The sequence below is a fragment of the Paracoccidioides lutzii genome (assembly GCF_000150705.2).
Source record: "Paracoccidioides lutzii Pb01 unplaced genomic scaffold supercont2.13, whole genome shotgun sequence".
NCBI classification, from domain to species: domain Eukaryota; kingdom Fungi; phylum Ascomycota; class Eurotiomycetes; order Onygenales; family Ajellomycetaceae; genus Paracoccidioides; species Paracoccidioides lutzii.
In genome coordinates this window covers 536,462-554,171 of record NW_015440959.1, presented here as the reverse complement: position 1 = coordinate 554,171, position 17,710 = coordinate 536,462, and the positions used below count along the sequence as shown (strand labels likewise).

Below are 17,710 nucleotides of genomic sequence, written 5' to 3'. Positions count from 1 at the left end.
CATGCGCACTGTGCACTGGATGGCTCTTCGTTGAAGGGACCCGCGCAGAAATACGAAAATGAAAACTTTTCGATCTGGTTGATTTGGATTCAATCATCTAAGTGTCCTCCTGTCAATTGATGGAGCTGTGGTCATCCGATTCTCTGTGACATTTATTATTGAATTAACACGGCTGTTTGTCTGGGAATCTTCACATTTGGTGTGCAGAGAAAGGAGGGACAAGTGAAAAGCTGATCGATCGAAGATTGGTTCTGGACAATATCAAAGGACTTGACTCCTCCTTTACGATGACAATGTACTCAACCGATGTCAACTCGATGGCAGATGCTGCGGTCATATTTACAACTACCGAAACAGCAGATATGCCGTTGACCTCAATAACACCATCTCCTGTTCTTTATGAAAACCTTGGTTTCATAAATTCCACCCTCTCGAAACTGCCGTTCCTTTCCTCTACCTCTCAAGACCTCTTACTCACTCCGCTTCGCGTCATTTACCAGGCAGAGGTTTTCATATTTGTGACAGCTCCCCGGAGTATTCTACGATTTCTAAGACTGGAAACAGTAGTTGCGAATATGATAGATAATGCCACAGGCGTTGTTGGTGGGGTGGGCCTTGCGGGAGACGAGCCAGTGATAGCAGCCGCGGGAGTGGATGGAGTTGGAGTAGCGGCTGATGCAGCTGATGCTTCAAGGTTTAACTTTGGGGATCTACTGCATAATGTGAGGAAATTTGGCGGGTTCTTTAGCTACATGACCAGTCGATGGTCGATTGCTTGCTTTGCAGTGGTGAGTGCAACCTTTCTACACACTAATAAAGGGCTGTCCGGGAGGGGAATGTGGAATTTGGGAATTCATGAAGTTAGGGTGGATTGACTAAAGGATTCCGCTGATAGGCACTGATTTTGAACCGGGTAACGATTTACGGCTCCACAAGACGCCATCTCTCTCTCAAATGGCAAACTCGCCTAGCGCTGAGAATAGTTCCTATCATTCTTTTCGTAACCCAAATCATCACGATACTACGAGCTATACATTGCCAAACATCACCACAATACCCAGAGCTACGGTATGGTAAACCAGGAAAACGTTCTAGTCTGGATTACGGTGGTGAAGGAGGTTTTCTCTATTCATTTTCCTCCTTCTTTTTGCCCTGGGAAAGCGATCAAGATTCCTGTAATGCTGTTCATATGGGCCGATTATCTGGAGCCAAAGATTTCCCTTATGGTTCATTTTCTATTCTCTGGTCTGTTTTCCTCCGCCTCTGCCTCAACCAGTTTGTTGAAACGCTGTCTTGTGCATTGCAAGGAAGAGGGGTTGTCACGGAGGCAGGAATGTCTATATTCGAACATTCCCTGGCCTTTGCAGAAGCGGAAACTATGATAAGTCACTCAGTCGGCCTTGGCCTGTTTGGTGTGCCTAAAGTTGCGGGCCAAACTTCCGCAACTCACGCGGCGGGCGCCCCTTCTACTACGCAACTTCTTTCGCGGAATCAAGTGCTAGAGAGGCTCAACGTCACCCCCGAGCTTCTGTTGATCTCTCTGATTTCATGCTGCAACAGCTTATCATCTAATATCCTCGACGTATTTGGTCGTCAAAACCAAGGTCGTCTCATCAACACTACATTTTGGGGTCTTTGTTTTATGGCTTCTATGCTTTTTGGTCTCTTCGATGGCTCGCCTATCGGTACCGATACCGGAGTCCTCAGATTCCCTACAGTATGTATTGTTGGGTTCGTGCCACATTTGCTCATATTCCTGGGCATCTTGACCTGTGTTGCAATCTATGGACTAGCTTTACTTATAACGGCATTTTCTCTACCTGAGAGTACATCTCCGGCGTCGTTACGTGAAAGATTCGCACTTGCCCATGCAAATATGCAAGGAGCCTCTCAAATCAAGAATATCCGTTTTAGTCTTAGAGAAGATTTTTATACTGCCCTGGTTAGGATAGGGTATGCCTCTCTAGCAGCAGCTAGTGACGCCGTTTTTCTAAACGAAGGGAAAAGCGTGGTAGCTAGAACAATGACTTGGCTGGAAGAGGATAGGCTCTCGGAAATCGAAGCATTGAGAAACAATAATGCTAGCAGAACACATATCCCTCAGCCAATGGAATTCCCTTCTGGTGTCAATGAAACTTTTTCCTTCGATATACCTGAACGCACAACTGAATGGGAGAGTGGATACGGCCGCGAAAAGAAATTTGAAAAACAGAGAAAAGGAGCTCGATCGATCGAGAAACAAAGCGCCTTTGGCGGAGTTGGCGCATTCCAAGGGGCCAGTAGATGCTATCATGGATTCACGTTCTTTCGTGGAATTTTCTTCCTTCTGGTAGGGTGGGTGGCCTTTTGGATGCTTAGAAGCCTAGAACTTGTGGGTATTGCTGCCCGACCTCAGTGGTTGACCAAGTTGGGTGGTACTGGTCGCAAAGCAGCTACTGGAAAAAGAACCCAGGAGCCGAATTCACTTGACTTTTGGATTTTGACCGACGAAGGCGAATTGGAGCTTCCAGAAGATCACGAATTTGACGTTGAAAAGGAAATGAGGAAAAGAGAGCTGGCGAACACTTCCCAATGGGGTGAAGCGGAGGAGAGTCGCTTTGATAGGAAACTTTATAACTGGTGGAAGGTCGGGGGATCATGGGGCAATCAAGATGAGAGTGGAGACTATACACCCTCCCAGGATGATTTGGAAGATAATACGAGCGTTGTTTCTATGTCTACAAATGACGAATCGGAGTGGGAGTCAGTTGGTCGTCGGACACCAACTCAAGAGAACCCGTACACCATGGGGAATCCGCAAAATACCTGGTCTAATTCAAGGTCAAGTTCAAATACACCAACCGACGAAACTCTGCTTGATATGAGTTCTCTTGCCCGTCTCCTCGACCCGAGAGACAACGAAGCCAGACACGAAGCTCGGGTGCTAGCGTCACATCTGCAGGCAGCGGATGAGGGTAAAATCATGACCCGCAGTCGTTTTAGAAGCCAAATGGAACGAGACCGGGCTCGCGTTCTCACATCATCGCGATATCACAGTGCCCACATGCGAGGCAACCCTTCAACATTGTCTGGATCGAATGAACGGAAAAGACCCTCTTCCGAAGAAGAGTCAGAGATCCTCGAAAACCTAATACTATCACGGCGACTGGGCCGAGACAACTCCTCGGGACACCGTTCGCAACAGGACCCGCAGTCTTGGAAGTCCGGTGCCTCTGGCCTCGGTGCCGATGGACCACAATGTGTCATCTGCCAGGCTGCGCCTCGGTCAATTATAACATGGCCGTGTCGCTGTCTTTGCGTCTGCGAAGATTGCAGGGTCAGCCTTGCGATGAATAATTTCGGAAGCTGCGTTACATGCAGGCGCGAAGTTGCTGGATTCGTCAGGTTGTGGGTTCCGTAAGAGGTTGTCAAAACACCCAACATACATGAGTGATGTGTCGAAGTGTTCTTGCTCGAGGGCTTTATGTTCCCTTCTTTACCTACAGTTTCTATTTCTCCAGTTATTAATGAGTATCACTTGGGAGAAATTATTTAACTGCTTTTTCCCTTGTGTCAGCGTCCTCTTTTGCATATGTATGAGCCACCCATCGTCGTCTTTTATGTTTCTTCTTGTCCATATTATTCCATTATATTCCCAAGGAGTTTCCAGCCTAGCTTATTACGCTGTGTATATACAGGGTGTTTGGTCCTTTTATGTCACTTTGATATTTGCATTGTAACCCTCACGCCATGTTTCTTCCTCATTTCTCTTAATCTGTTGCGTACGTTTTCGGGTGTAGGGGGAATAGTTTCGCGCATATGACGAACCCATTGCGTAGCCCACGGCCGCATACATATACCTATGGGATCATGGAATCCCCTTGTGTCACCCATGAAGAACTAATTCTAGAAGATGATGAATACATACTGAAAAATATTAATGGAACGAAATTATTTTTGGATCCTCTCACGGTTATGGTTGTTATTCTTATTTTGATCTCTTTCCACAGCATTCATTTGTTTTCTTCTCCTTTTTTCATTTGTTAATTCCTTGGTCCTCTCTTTGATTGAGCATCTTGCAGTCCTGATATCATAATCACCACATAGACTCCTAACACATATGAATGCTTTTATTTCGCTGGCAAATCCATGCAGTGAATGTACCCAATCCCAACTGCTCATCTAATTCCAGTTGTTCCCCTGAGGGATTATCACGCCTTCTTGTGTCGCATAAGATGAAGTTAGTGTGGGGGATTTTCCTATGTTCTGTGAACAAAACTTTTACTGATCCCTAGGCAATGCTTGTCAAGACTTGGGTGTATCCCAAGTTTTGTTCCATTTATACTTGCAACTGGAAAAGTTGATGGCTGTTGTGTTGAATAACGCAGCCGCCTCATTTATTAATTAATAGGGACATCATGGAATCACGTGTGGATTTTATTTTGACGGCATCTTTTCCTCCTCCGATATCCTCTTCTTCAACTACATCAGTTATGGATTGCAAGCAATGGCACACATAGTGATGGGGACTTTGGGGTTTCGCTCATCTCATATGTTGATCAGAAGGTGGCATGAAGATTATAGTTTCTTCAGGTTATCCAAATCTTGAACAATGTCGTCAGCATCAGAACCATCTCTCCTCGAATACGCTCGCTTTCACAATATCGCCAACAGCAGCATTCTCGACCCATCCCAGTTCATCCAACCGGCCGTCGAAGACATAGACCCTTCTTTTGGTGATATAATCCAAATTCCTTCTATTGATCTATCAGGTATCCACTCTGAGATAGAAGCAATATCTAAGGAGAAGCTTGATTTTAGCTGGACTAGTGCACCCCTCTTAGTATCCATTATTAAATCTACCGCTGAATCGAAATATGGAGAGTTAAATGCGAATCGTTATGAGGAAGACGAATATCTACCAGACTTCTATCAAATTCGAAATTTGAAAGAGGATACTCCAATGCTGCGGACAGATCATGAACTCGATGTGCAATCATTTCATCAAAAGATCTCACTCCATGCCATTGAGATTAACTTGCCACTAGAACACGTGTATGATGAGAATGACGAGGGTTTGAAGTTTCCAGCAATATTTTGGCTCAAGTCAAAGCAGTTACGGGAAGTTTCCCAAGGTGAAAAGCTGAACTGTACAAAAGAGGTCTTGATATTTCTTCAGGAGATCAAAGATCAGATTCTGAAGGCTGGGCAGCCGGCTAGCGATGACTGGTTAGATGAAGAGATTATCTGCTACGGCAAGGTTAGTGTGCATCATGCAGATTTGGAAAATATAGTTAAACGTCTAACTGGGGCACCAGAGGAAAGAGATCGACCCTCAAACACCGACACTTTTACCTAGGGACCGAACACCAGTTCCATTTATCCCGTCTTCCCCTTTCTTAGAACTAGAAATCCTCTCGGAGCCTATAACCCCCCCGATGCCTGGATATCAAGACATTGAGAGCCGACAACTTGAGGCTACTCCCGTACGCAACTCCGATGACGTAGTCAGGGGATTTCTTGCGGGTTCCAATATTGGTGTATATCCAGAACTTTTGTCAGGTATATCGAATAAAGCACCACAGGCATCCTTAGAGCTATCTTTAAATCCTCTTGTTAGGAATAGCATGAAAGATTTCAAGGTTGAAACTCCCATCGCTCCGCCCGTATCGACCAAAAAGAGATACGCTGAAAATGATGAGGAAATTACAAATGCCATGGCGAGATCTGGCGTTCTTCCTGAATGGAGTTCCTGTGATGAAATAGAAATTGAAAATGGCGACCTCGTCGAGAACGATCTCGCAGAAATTGCCAGTGCAGCTAAGAAAATAACTGACGACAAACATAAAAACGAGCTCATCAGGGGAATTGGTATTTCCACTCGATGTGAGGTTCCAATACTTAAGTCGCCACACACTTTTCCACCATGGCCTCTCATCTACAGCCTATCGGAGTCTGAACTGAAGGAGTTATATCACTCCTTTATTTCTAAAGTTAAACAGGAACATTTAATTGGGTCCCACAGTTTCCATTACCAACGTGGTGGACAGTATCTCAAATGGGTACCGTTTGCAATGGAATTACGGAGGCTGTACGTCAATGAAAGTATTGGGCCAATGGACGCACTGGACTGGTTTTATTGCAGAGTCGATCTGTTAAACCGCGTGGAAGACGGGGTCGAGAAATTTATGCCAGATTCCCCTCATGACTCTCGCCTTTCGAATCTAGACGACAAAGAGGAACTTCCGTCACCGGCTTGCAGGGAAATAGAACGACCGGTTTCATCAATCGGAAGACATCCCCTATTTACTGCTATAAATGAACCAAAAAGGAGTTGTCCGCAATATCAGCATGCAAATAATTTAGGAGTTTCCCAAAAGCGAGCAAGTTCCCAGAAATTTTCAAATATTAGACTGGATGTGGAAAATCAGCGAGCTGAAAGAACGCGATTTTCCAAAACTTCACCTCTAGATTCTCTTTCGAATTTTATGGAAGTTCGTGGTCACAACCTTAGGGTTTCCCGTCCAGATGTGTGTCCATATTTTTCCCACCCAGCTCCACCAGAATTGCCGATTTCGGCATCAGGTACCCTGAGTCCCGGGATTGGTGCTCATCTGCTGGAAAGGTCCACTCAATTAAGCTCTCATGCTACTCCCATTCCCACATTAGCCGTTCCAAGCACGATTGCGCCTCTAGGAACATTAACATTTGTGATATCTACCTCACTTCTCCGAACTCATCGAGCGATAATCCACAATCTTGAATCATTGTCCCCAGCATGCCATTTAATTTTCCGTGATTCTAAAGCGGCGAGTCCTCGTCATCCACAATTGTTTTCGCAAGCTCAAGGTCATTCTACCGATTCACCAAGCGACGAACCTCAAATAGCAGATATATCACTTTCCCCAGCTGTAGGCGTTATTTTAACCACCACTCAAGAGATACTTCAAAAATATCTGCCGGGCCACCAACCACATCATCAGGGAATTGTACATGAACTGAATTCTCCTGTTCGCCAGCGCATTTCCAACGTTTGTCTTCTATATGAGGAATTATATGTTATTATTTGCAACCACATAAATAGCCCGAAGCAACACGCCTCCGAAATAGGAATGAACGTTAGCACCATGAACGCTGTTGACTCGCTGAGGGCGTTTTGTGATTCCCTAAACCACTTTACCACAGTAACTGTTTCCGTCGTCATGGCTGACCCTAACAACTTAACAAATTGGCTAGTATGTGCTGCAAACCGATATCATGTTGCCTCCCGATGGTCCCCAGCCAACCCTATCCACGGGACAGGCGAATCCAACCACGCTTTCTCGGTGGGAGATGCCTCACCTGACGAGCTTCTTCTTCGCCAGATGGGCTTGAATCCGTTTGCAGCACTTATGGCACTGTTTTATCCCTTTGAGGAGAGGAAGACCGGAGACGATTTAGGGTACGATAGAAGCTTCTTGATGAATTTTCAAACCAAAGGGACCTTAGATTTGCACAAAGCACTCGCCCGCTTTGTTGGTATGAATCCCTTAGAAAGAGAGCGTATATTTGCGCCCATATTCGGTCAACGTGTCTTAGAACGTGTGGAACGAAGATTAGGCGTTGAGGAGAGGTGAAATTGTAATAAATTGCATGTAACAAAGAATTGTTGAGAATTTCCAGCTCCTACTCTATCTTCTTATCCTTTCCTTTAACTTCAAGTAGAGTATTAGAGTATAAAATATCAGTGAATATATTTTTTTTTAAAAAAACAATATCGATGATTGAATCCCTTTAAAGAATAACTGTTAGAACGTCTGAAGATCGTATACGAAGGATTTATTTCTAGACATGACAAAACAAACTCTCGAGGGGATTTAAAAGTATATTTTTGTAGGCAGATCGTTCCCAAAAAACAGTTAGTTAGAGCAGCCGAACCTAAATTGAAGGTTTGCGGTGGCAAACATTGGCATTCCGGCGGCTAGTTAAAGATGGACAGTCGATGGCCAACAGTCCTGCTTCCAACTACCAAATGGAAAGCCATTGTTCTCTTACCGAATTTGCATTTATTAATCTTTTTTAATCTTTTTTTTTTTTTTTTTGATTGCAATGAGGTGATGGTCCACCAACAGGGATACTTGAGGGAGCTGCAATTGCTCGCGCATGAACCAGTATCATGAACACTACACATTCCAGGGGTTTTGCCCTTTTTCCACATTCATGATACTATTGCTCTGTACTCATTGCTCGAAAGCCCCATTTCCCCATTGGATATTCACAGGGCGTAAAAAACGGACTAGGTGTAGTCTCTATTGTTTGTCACTTTTGTACAGGGTATAGATGACATCACAAGAATAATTCGTTATTTTCAAACGTAGTTTGCAATACGCCTCTGACAAGGATAGTAGATGTTCACAGGAGAGTACTTCGTAATTGTACAGTTACGCCCAAACTTCGATCGGATGAAAATGAAGAATGCCCGAATTGCCGACAAAAGATTCTAATTGAATGACTACATTTTCAAAGGTACTTTTGTAGTTCTAAAATAATGAGAGTGTAATCGTAATTTCGGGAATGAGATTGAGAGGAGATCGTACATTTTATAAGTATATTTCAGCTGAAAGACACAAGGAAATATGAAAGATAAAACACCATGAATATGATGCGCTAGAACGTATCAAAATATAAAATCACAAATAGAAAAGGCGCGGCTGGTTGGGTACCATTGGGGAAAACAATTGCCAAGTAGAACAAACTGTACCGCATGAGTTCAACATAGGGGCTACATCTTCGATGTTACTACCAAGAGCACTAGAACAACATATCCAGCTTCCCGATCGAAAACTGTTCCCTTCCGTTTACCTCCCCCTAATGTTCTTATATATTGTTATGGTGCGATAGGTTGTAATCCAAATTCATGATATTACATAATGTACAGTTTCAGTTGCGGGTATGATGGGCTTCATTCAACGGTGGTATTATGACTCGTTGATTTTCGCGAGAATCCTATAAGTGTTCTCTATATTAGGGGAAGCTATTCCGGGTGAGAGATGGGTCAGAGTGTAACGTACTCAGAATCTCTGAAGAGAGAATACTCTTCTTCGCCGACTTTAACAGGGCTGCCTCCATACTATAACCAGATAACAAAAATAGGTCATCAGCATTCGTATAGCAACTGATTTACCACTCCTTTATATCATTCTTTTTATCAATTACGTCCGTGGATCACCCGACCACGTTTGCCTTCATTTCCTCCACCTTCCCCACCCCTAGGGATATTGATTCTCGAGAAGAGTGGAACATACCTGAGGAATCAAAACCCGGTCGCCAACAGATACACACATGGAAATTCGGTTACCCTTCTTGTCAAGAGCACCAGGCCCAACAGCCAGGACCTTGGCCTCGTTAAGCTCTTTAACGGCGCTCTCTGGGAGGAAGATGCCAGAGGCGGTCTTCGTTTCGGCTTTTATTCTTTGAACAAGGACACGATCCAAAAGTGGGACGAGGCTCTTGATGCTGCGGAGTGCCTAATTGATGTTCAATTTATGTTAGAAAAGGGAGTTGGACAAAGTCAAATGATAGTCCGGTAGCAGTTGCTGCTTGCTTCCGTGTGGAAAAGAACTACATACCATTTCGATGGTTGAAGAATAAAAGGGGAGAAAGGGAGGATTCGAATTGCTACTGGGGAAGCCGCAAAGAAGAGGTATGGTAACAAATTGGAACAGATTGCGTCGAGTGGATGCAACGGAGGAGTTGAAGATGGAGAACTGATTCCTGTCGCTTTTTTTTTTTTTTTTTTTTTTTCCCTGCTGAGAAATTTCCAGAAGAAATGCCAAGACCCGGAAGAGAACAGCTCTTGGCCCAATACGGTTTAGCGCATAAATATGAAGCTCCTGTGCAAACAATGCAAACTCACCCAGATTCCGTACGGGACGAAGGACAAAGAATTCTCTTGAAATAATACAGCGTGCTCGCGTCAACAGGGATAACTTGTCTATATACATGTGCATGTATTTCTTGTCGACTGGAGCAGAATTACTTCTTATCGTGCACGGAAGATATCTCCTTTCATAATCCATTGATAGCTTATCTGGCGGGAGAACAACGCCCAGAATGCCCCAAACCAAATCGAAATCAGCATAAATAAAACAAGAGAAATACAGTGCCAGCCCACAAAAATGAAATCATCTTGAACAATGTCACCACCTCCTCCCTCCCTTCCCTCTGACAAATCCTCCGCCGCGCTGCTCGTATCCGCCGTACCCCATCTGTGGCTGGCCCCCGCCTGGTACCCCAAACTGTCCTGGAGGCTGCCCACCAAAACCCGGCTGTCCACCTGGTGGACCTCCCTGGCCAGGGCCAGGTTGGCCCCCTCCCATCATTGCCTGTGCATGTTGCATAAAAGTCATTGGATCCATTGAAGAAGGATCCAACCCCTGTGCCATCATGCTCGTAAACATCCCCTGCATCATTTCCTGCGACATCTCGGGCATCCCAGGAGGCATACCAGGCATTGCGTTTGGAGGGGGACCAGTGACTTGCGGAGGGCCAGGGCCTGGGCCCGGGGTGCCCCCTCCAGGTACAACGTTTGGTGTCCCTGGACCTGGCCCAGGTGCTGGTGCAGAACCTGGAAGGCCTGGAAGACCGGCACCAAGGAAAGCGTGCATCTCATCCATTTGCTTTTTCTGGTCGACCACGTCCTTTCGCAGTGCCTGTTGTTTTAGACAGTAGCTCGCCCAGGTAAATTCGTCAAAGCCATAGTTGAAGTAGTCCGTCATGTCCGATCCAGGCCTTCGCCACGGTTTGTCATTTTCTGTGGGAAAATCGGCATCTAGATCCGTAGACAATATAGGCTTGCCGGTCGTCGGGTGGACTGGGTTTGCATTGACGTCGATAGTTGATGTGTGCTGGGGAGGATATGCTGAGCCCGGTTTCTGAGGTGCAGCAGGCCTAACAGCTATAGCGGGAGGGAGAGTGGGTGTTTCAGATTTCGGGACGACTGAAGGAGTAGAAGCTTTAGGGGCGCTTATGGCTTCGACTGCTGAGGGCCGTAGTGATTCATTTCGAAGAACTGAATGTCTAGGAGGTTGAGGTTGCCTGTGTTCTTACCCGTAAGCGCATGATAGACCAAAATAAAATTACATTTTCTCATGGGAACTTACTCAATTATGGCTTCCGCGGGGGCATCGGTTATGATTTTGAAATCATCCTACAGCTCGATTAGTTATTCCCAGGCGCCAATAAATAAATAAATAAATAAATAAATAAATAAATAAAAATAAAAATAAAAATAAAAATAAAAAAGACACAGATTGTCTGGGAAACAAACTTCATCTTCCTCTTCCTCTTCCTCTTCCTCTTCTTCCTCCCCTTGACCCCCGACCTCTGTTTCCGTTACTGTGGTTGTTCCGCTAGCGTCTGCATCCGCGTCCTTTGGGGTTTCAGTGGTGGCAACAGCATCAGTGGGATCATAGAGTTCGTCATCGTCTTCTTCCATCATTACCACTATAAAAGCTTGGAATCGGTAAACTTTTAGGGAGATATGATATCGGGCGCGTGTTGTACGGAACTCGGTTCACTCAGAGTTTGGAGCTTGAGAGGCAGGAAGCTGTACGCTTTAAAGTCTTGCTGCTGCGAAAGTTGAAGAAAAGTCGCAATAAAGGGGGAGATGGTGGAGTATTGAACAGATCGGAATAAATTGTACTGGGCGTATCAATTCCAATAGACATAGTTTAAAGATGCGATCAAGGTAAATAAAGCAAATATTTAGATCTTTCATTCTAATTTATGGGTCGCCAAACTGCCACCCGCTGCCAAATCTAGGTCACGTGATACATTTTATTTTCCTCGGAGGGCTTCCAAGGTTGCAAGCTTTTGCATGTTTATTTAATTTGCGATAAACAACCAACTACGAAGAAGAAGAAGAAAAACTCGTGTTCTGGAGGTACGGCCATATGCTACTTACATGGAATGGCACCGCCTTCAGATCCTCAGAGTCGAACGTCGACCCCCCGTTCGTTTGTGAACCAGACGGCTTCCGCCGAAGACTTACTGAAATCGCAAACGGTTGGCCTCGTTCACCTCTCAGACTTCCGGAAACGACGAGCTGAGGTTCTTGAACAAAAGGAACGGGAGGCGCATGACAAATCTCTTGGGAGGTTTGTTCAGGGGAATTCTAGAAGTGGCACCCCTTCTGGTGGAGAAACAACTGACGGGTATGTTTGAACCAGGATGCAAGAAGGTAGAGCTAATAGACGAAGTACAGGGCCGAGTCTGCCCAACTATTTCCCAAAAAGAAAAAGAAGAAGCTGGGTCATTTCGCGAAGAGCAAATTATCTTTTGGTGATGATGAGGTGGATGATGAGGTAGAATCTTCCACTGCTCTAACTCCCAACACCAGTGAGGGCAAATCACCATCCAAACCCCCCGCAGAAGACAGCCCAAAACCGCCCGCGCGACGAATAGCGCCCAATCCAAATCTATCCATCCCTCCTCCGAAAGTCGTCACAAAGTCAGCCCGAGAGGCCGAAGCGCAAACGCGAGATGCTCTCCGGCGGGAATTCCTGGCACTGCAAGAAAAGGTGAAAGCGACTGAGATATTGATACCGTTCGTCTTTTACGATGGAACGAACATCCCTGTAGGGACTGTGAAGGTCAAGAAGGGTGATCCGATATGGGTTTTCCTTGAGCGCTGTCGGAAGGTAGCCGCGGAACTGGGGATTGGAGGTGCTGGTGGGGGTGGGAGGTCTGGCAGAGGTCGAAAAGACTACCGTAGAGAGTGGGCGAGGGTGGGTGTGGACGATTTAATGTGTGTTCGAGGGAACGTAATTATTCCACATGTATGTGCTCTGATCCTGTTTCTTTTCCTCCGTTCGTTATCCTCTTTTTCGCTTGCCTTCGCAAACTACTAACATTAACTTTTGTTTTGGTTCTATATAAAGCACTATGAGCTCTACTACTTTATCGCGAATCGAGTCCCAAGTTTTACCAAAGCTGGTGGGTTACTATTCGATTACACCAATACTGCCCCGCCCGAACCTAGCGATGATCCGGAATCACAGCCACCCCAGCTTGAAGGGGGGAACATGGATCCCACCTTTACCAAGGTTGTTGACCGGAGGTGGTTTGAGCGAAACAAGCACATATTTCCAGCGAGTCTCTGGCGAGAATATGAGCCTGGAGAAGAGTTCGTAAAGAAGATGGGGAGTATCAGAAGGGATAACAAAGGCAACGCGTTTTTTTTCTAGGGTACATGGTGTCTTCCCCTCGGCGTTTTTCAGAATATGCGGTTGGATGGGCGGGACATTATTGGCGTATATATGGATTTTGTGTTTTAACGACTGGACACAAGCAGTTCCAAGGTCGGTGTCAGTGTCGTACTATAAATATATGATGTCTGTCGGTTTTGTTTATATCCAGTTGCCTCCAAGCAGTGAACACAGCAAAGTCAGGTGAGCATCTATCAGAGTGACTCCTTCCCAAACAAACATATACAGTGCCTTGTGCACTTTCCCCCAGAGTGCGGCTCCTCCGCCGTGGTTTCCTAATCAGGTAATCCACAACTCTGCGACTTCGGCTTTTTGTTTGTCCTTCAAAACTCTTCAACTTCATTCGTTTCATCGACGCCTGATACACTTGAGATGTATCTAGGTATACAAATGCAGTGTCTTTCCAGTGGCTTGTGGCTGCTTGCATTTGGCTTGTCAACTTGAAATGGTGTGTTCTCTCTTCCGTCATGGCTCAAGCTTTGGACTTTTGTCTCCGCTGCAACTCTTTAAAGTGCAGAGTAACGCTGAATGAGAGGGCTGTGGTGACTACATGCTCGTTCGTCGTCCCCTTCCTCCCCCCCAAAACTACCCTTAGGTGGGGACAGGCCGATGGCATGAAATTCACTGATTAATTGCTTATTTTGATTAGCCATATCTTCTGCCTTCAATGTGCTGACATCCTGGGACTATCACGCCCAACGACATCTGAACGGCAGTGCCCTGCCTGTAGCGCCAGTCTGGTCAACCCTGACGATGCAGTTGCCACCGTTCTCACCCCCAGTGAGGACTACAAAACTAGCGTGTTGAGTGGACTTGACCCTCATACGATAATGGAGTGTGCTGGGCGTGCGTTGGCATTTTGGACATATCAGTCCGCCCAGGAAATGTACGCTTACCTACCCTAATAAATATCGCTTTCCGAGGGAGTTAACTTCAGACCAGCTTCTATCAGGAATATCTCGGCAAGAGTTTGACGGAGAAATACAGTGCCCTTAACCAACAGATGGACAAGGTAATTCACGATGCAAATTCTGAAATATCAAACCTCCAAAACCGCTTATCTGGTACGCTCCCTCTGTCGTAGTCCTGAGTTACGTCGAAGTGTTTGTTAATGGGAAATTTGCAAATCTTCAGAGATGCAAATAGGTCAAGAGCAGCTGCAGAAAAAGAACCACGAGCTAGTGGATATCTATCGGGAAAAGTGCAAGAAGCACGCCCAAGTAACAAATCTCTACAACCTTTTAAAGAGTAGAGCTATGAGACCACAGATTCAGACAGCGGCATCTGATTCAGTCACACAGGTTCTCGAGTCCCTGGGAGGAGGGTCAAAATCAAACTCGAGCACTGAGGACTTGTTTCGCCCATTGACCTCTCTCGCAAAATCCCCTCGACGGAGTCCCTCCCGGTATCCCACAACCAATATGGGTATCGAACAACTTCACCGGCATCAAAGAAGTGGGAGTAGAACAGCTACCAAAAATGGCGTAGATTCCGCAGCAATGCCACCACCAAGTGGTATACCACCATCTTTTCGCACTAGTATGTGCATAATTTTCTGTTTTTATTCTACATGTTGCGTCTAACATTCTTCCAGCAAACATGCCACCATCTACTCCTCAGCATCGGACGAGGCTTCTTGAGCCTCCACGTTCTTCCCACAGAGCAGAATATCAGGGGCGCCCGCACCAGGATTACATAACCAATAAACAGAGTTTCCCCGTCCCACAGCGATTTACACCTGAGGCAGTTGACAACAGATTTTCTCTCAATGGCTCCGACAATTACGATCTAAATGCAGGAATCAAAATTGGCCGTCCATCAGAATCCTCACTCCAACTTTCTGATCCTCGATCTGGCATGTTCGGGACATGAACTAATATTGGGAGTTGGCCCCTTACGTTCATGAAGAGCAGCATTTATATACATAATATATATATTGTTACACTGATGAGTAACATTTCCCTGTATATATAAAGAACAGCGGTCATAACACGTCCCATTTTTGCTTCCTTGTTTTTGCTACCCTTTCACTCAAACATTTTAGATGATTTCACCCATTACATATCGAAAGGCATTCGTCCCTCAATCACTTTTGGTGCAGTCAGTATTACACAGGAGGTCTGATAAAATATATATATATTAATCGTCGTTCAAGGAGGTTGTGATATTCGCAAAATCTCGTAACAAAAATTCATTATTATCAATCTTCCATCCACGATAAAGCTCAAAACCCATCCTCAAATAAACCCCTTGTAACTCCAAGCAATCCGTCCAGGAATAATTGCAAAAGTATGAGACCTTCAAAATAGATCAAGGCATACAAACCAAAACAGGAAATACCAAAAAGTACAAGGGATCGCATAAGAAAACAAACAAAAGTCATATCTGTCTAACTGTTTTCCATCATAACCATCCATTCGTCATTCCATTCCCACGCGTACCCAAAGGCCCAAGTAAAAGTTCCTGAACCTCCTCCCTAACACCCCCAACCCTCCCCGCAACACCAAGGATAGCTGTCTCCACATCCCCCAGCGTCGCAGCAAGCTCACTAACCCTAGACACAGGCGCGTGCGACTGGCCTCCCCCATCCCGACTCCTAGACGACAAATCACTAATCTGCTGATTAAGCGACGCCTCAACACCGCGAAGGTGATCCTCAATCTCTTTCAGGTTAATCTTATACCGCAACACAACCGTGTTCATATCATCCGTGCGCTGGGAGAAGTAATCGACCAGATTTGTTGGGCCACTTGTCGACACGAGACTTGTGTCTGCCTCTGCATCTTCGGGGAGAGCGAGCATGTGGCGCGCGCTTAGGCTGGAGCGCAGTGAGCGGCCTGGAATGGCTTGGGTTTGCGGATTGGTGGAAAGCCATCTGTCCGCTGGCGTGGGCTGGTATTGGAGGGGGAGGAGAAGGGTGTCGAGAGCACGGAAAGCAAGCTTAGCTTCCCCCGCATCCCGGACGACTAGGTTGCGGACGTTTTCGATACCCCTGGCGTCATTTTCTAGGGCTTCTTGGAGAGTGTCCAGTTTGCTTTGGATGAAGTCAACGTCATTGGGCACGAAGGCGCCTTGGGATGAGATTTTGGGGAGAATGTCAGAGACTTCGTTGCACATGCGTATTTGGTTCAAGATGAAGGTGTCTATGGCTTCGATTTCCTTCTTTAGCTCTTCATTGCAGCTCTCGAACTTGGTGGTTGGGACGAGGTTTGAGACGTCAATTTTAACGCCCTGGACGGTTGAGCCGGCTGGTCGCTGGTCTGGCTGTGTGGTTGTATTTCGGTTGCCAAACAACGATGTTCCTTGCTGGGGCTGTTGTTGTTGAGTCTGAGAGGTATTACTGAGAAAGGATGTAGTTAGTAAATACACAACAGCAAATAGATATTTGTATTAGCCCCAAAGACTACTCACAATAATCCCCCTCCCGTGGTAGAAGTGCCAGAAGTCTGTCCAATTCCCCCAAAAAGAGGTGGGGTGGTTTGCGGTTGAGAGGTGGATGCAGCTCCGCCAAAGAGGGAGCTGGCGCCAGTAGCTGGCTTTTGCTGCGCACCACCAAACAAGCTCACCGCCTGCTGAGGTTGCTGTTGTTGCTGAGTGCCAGCCCCAAAAAGCGAACTTTCCCCTGTTCCAGTTTGCTGTTCTGTGTTTCCCGACCCGAGTCCTTTGGAAAGGCTCTCAGAGCTCTGTTGCGTTTGCTGAGTGTTACCTCCAAACAGGCTTGATCCAGCTGGTTTCTGCTGCTCCTGGTTCTGGGTAACCAGACCTGAGAACAACCCTCCCGGTTGTGCTGGTTGTGATGGCGCGGTGGCGCCAAATAAACTGCCACCTGACGAGGTTGCGGGTGCATTCGCAGTATTCGTGCCACTAATGTGAAGAGTTTGATAGTAAGCCTCAAGCACCCTTAATTGAGCAAGGTTCTTATCTTCCTCTGCTTCCTTTCGTTTCCTCCGTACAACATGGTGATACATCGACGACATTGGCGGTCTCTCAACTACAAAACTTCCTGGGAGAATCACTCTAGCCACAGGTGCACACGAATAATGACAGCTAGCATATTTGTAGAAAAAGGGTATAGTGACGGGAGGACGATTTTGCTGTCTACTTACAACAATGAGTTCGCAGAGGACGTATTCACGGTCAACCCTGTAGTAGAGGGTGAGGACGTCCGCGCTGCAAACATGGTTGTTTTGCAAGTCAAACAAAGAATGGACCTCAATAAAGAAAAGTCCCAATCTCGTTTAAATGAGTAGTAGTGGAATACCGGGTAGAATAGAGAAAATAAGGAGGTAAATATGCGATGATGCGACAGATCGAAGCTGTTTGTTTTTCCGCGCGGCGTTGGAAAATCGTCGCAGTTTGGCTCTCACAGGAGGAAAGTTTCGCCGAGGCTCGATATTTAGATATTTAACTATTTGTGAGCATCAACATGACGATGTTTAACAATGGATATCAACAATATCGAAAACATGAACAATATTAACGAC

The 17,710-nt window shown here is 45.9% G+C and overlaps 6 protein-coding genes across 6 annotated transcripts; 3 read left to right on the top strand and 3 right to left on the bottom strand.

Moving 5' to 3' along the window:
• Positions 1-287: 287 nt before the first annotated feature.
• PAAG_05144 (hypothetical protein) lies at positions 288-3,400 on the top strand (the record flags this gene model as incomplete). The annotated part of the gene is made up of 2 exons (XM_002792962.2): positions 288-788; positions 896-3,400. The coding sequence occupies 2 exons, from the start codon at positions 288-290 to the stop codon at positions 3,398-3,400; spliced, it is 3,006 nt and encodes a 1,001-aa protein (XP_002793008.2).
• A 1,191-nt stretch (positions 3,401-4,591) lies between these two features.
• PAAG_05143 (hypothetical protein) lies at positions 4,592-7,595 on the top strand (the record flags this gene model as incomplete). Its single annotated transcript, XM_002792961.1, has 2 exons — positions 4,592-5,239; positions 5,298-7,595. The coding sequence occupies 2 exons, from the start codon at positions 4,592-4,594 to the stop codon at positions 7,593-7,595; spliced, it is 2,946 nt and encodes a 981-aa protein (XP_002793007.1).
• A 1,341-nt stretch (positions 7,596-8,936) lies between these two features.
• Positions 8,937-9,590, bottom strand: PAAG_05142 (10 kDa heat shock protein, mitochondrial; the record flags this gene model as incomplete). The annotated part of the gene is made up of 4 exons (XM_002792960.2): positions 8,937-8,964; positions 9,030-9,088; positions 9,264-9,485; positions 9,588-9,590. 4 exons carry the CDS (start codon positions 9,588-9,590, stop codon positions 8,937-8,939), a joined length of 312 nt encoding a protein of 103 aa, XP_002793006.1.
• Positions 9,591-10,157: 567 nt separating this feature from the next.
• PAAG_05141 (hypothetical protein) lies at positions 10,158-11,455 on the bottom strand (the record flags this gene model as incomplete). The annotated part of the gene is made up of 3 exons (XM_002792959.2): positions 10,158-11,055; positions 11,121-11,167; positions 11,288-11,455. The coding sequence occupies 3 exons, from the start codon at positions 11,453-11,455 to the stop codon at positions 10,158-10,160; spliced, it is 1,113 nt and encodes a 370-aa protein (XP_002793005.2).
• Positions 11,456-11,928: 473 nt separating this feature from the next.
• PAAG_05140 (XAP5 domain-containing protein) lies at positions 11,929-15,098 on the top strand (the record flags this gene model as incomplete). Its single annotated transcript, XM_015845484.1, has 8 exons — positions 11,929-12,173; positions 12,224-12,797; positions 12,900-13,144; positions 13,609-13,674; positions 13,876-14,112; positions 14,169-14,290; positions 14,361-14,765; positions 14,821-15,098. The coding sequence occupies 8 exons, from the start codon at positions 11,929-11,931 to the stop codon at positions 15,096-15,098; spliced, it is 2,172 nt and encodes a 723-aa protein (XP_015699710.1).
• A 531-nt stretch (positions 15,099-15,629) lies between these two features.
• PAAG_05139 (hypothetical protein) lies at positions 15,630-17,406 on the bottom strand (the record flags this gene model as incomplete). Its single annotated transcript, XM_002792957.2, has 3 exons — positions 15,630-16,566; positions 16,638-17,273; positions 17,333-17,406. 3 exons carry the CDS (start codon positions 17,404-17,406, stop codon positions 15,630-15,632), a joined length of 1,647 nt encoding a protein of 548 aa, XP_002793003.1.
• Positions 17,407-17,710: the final 304 nt, after the last annotated feature.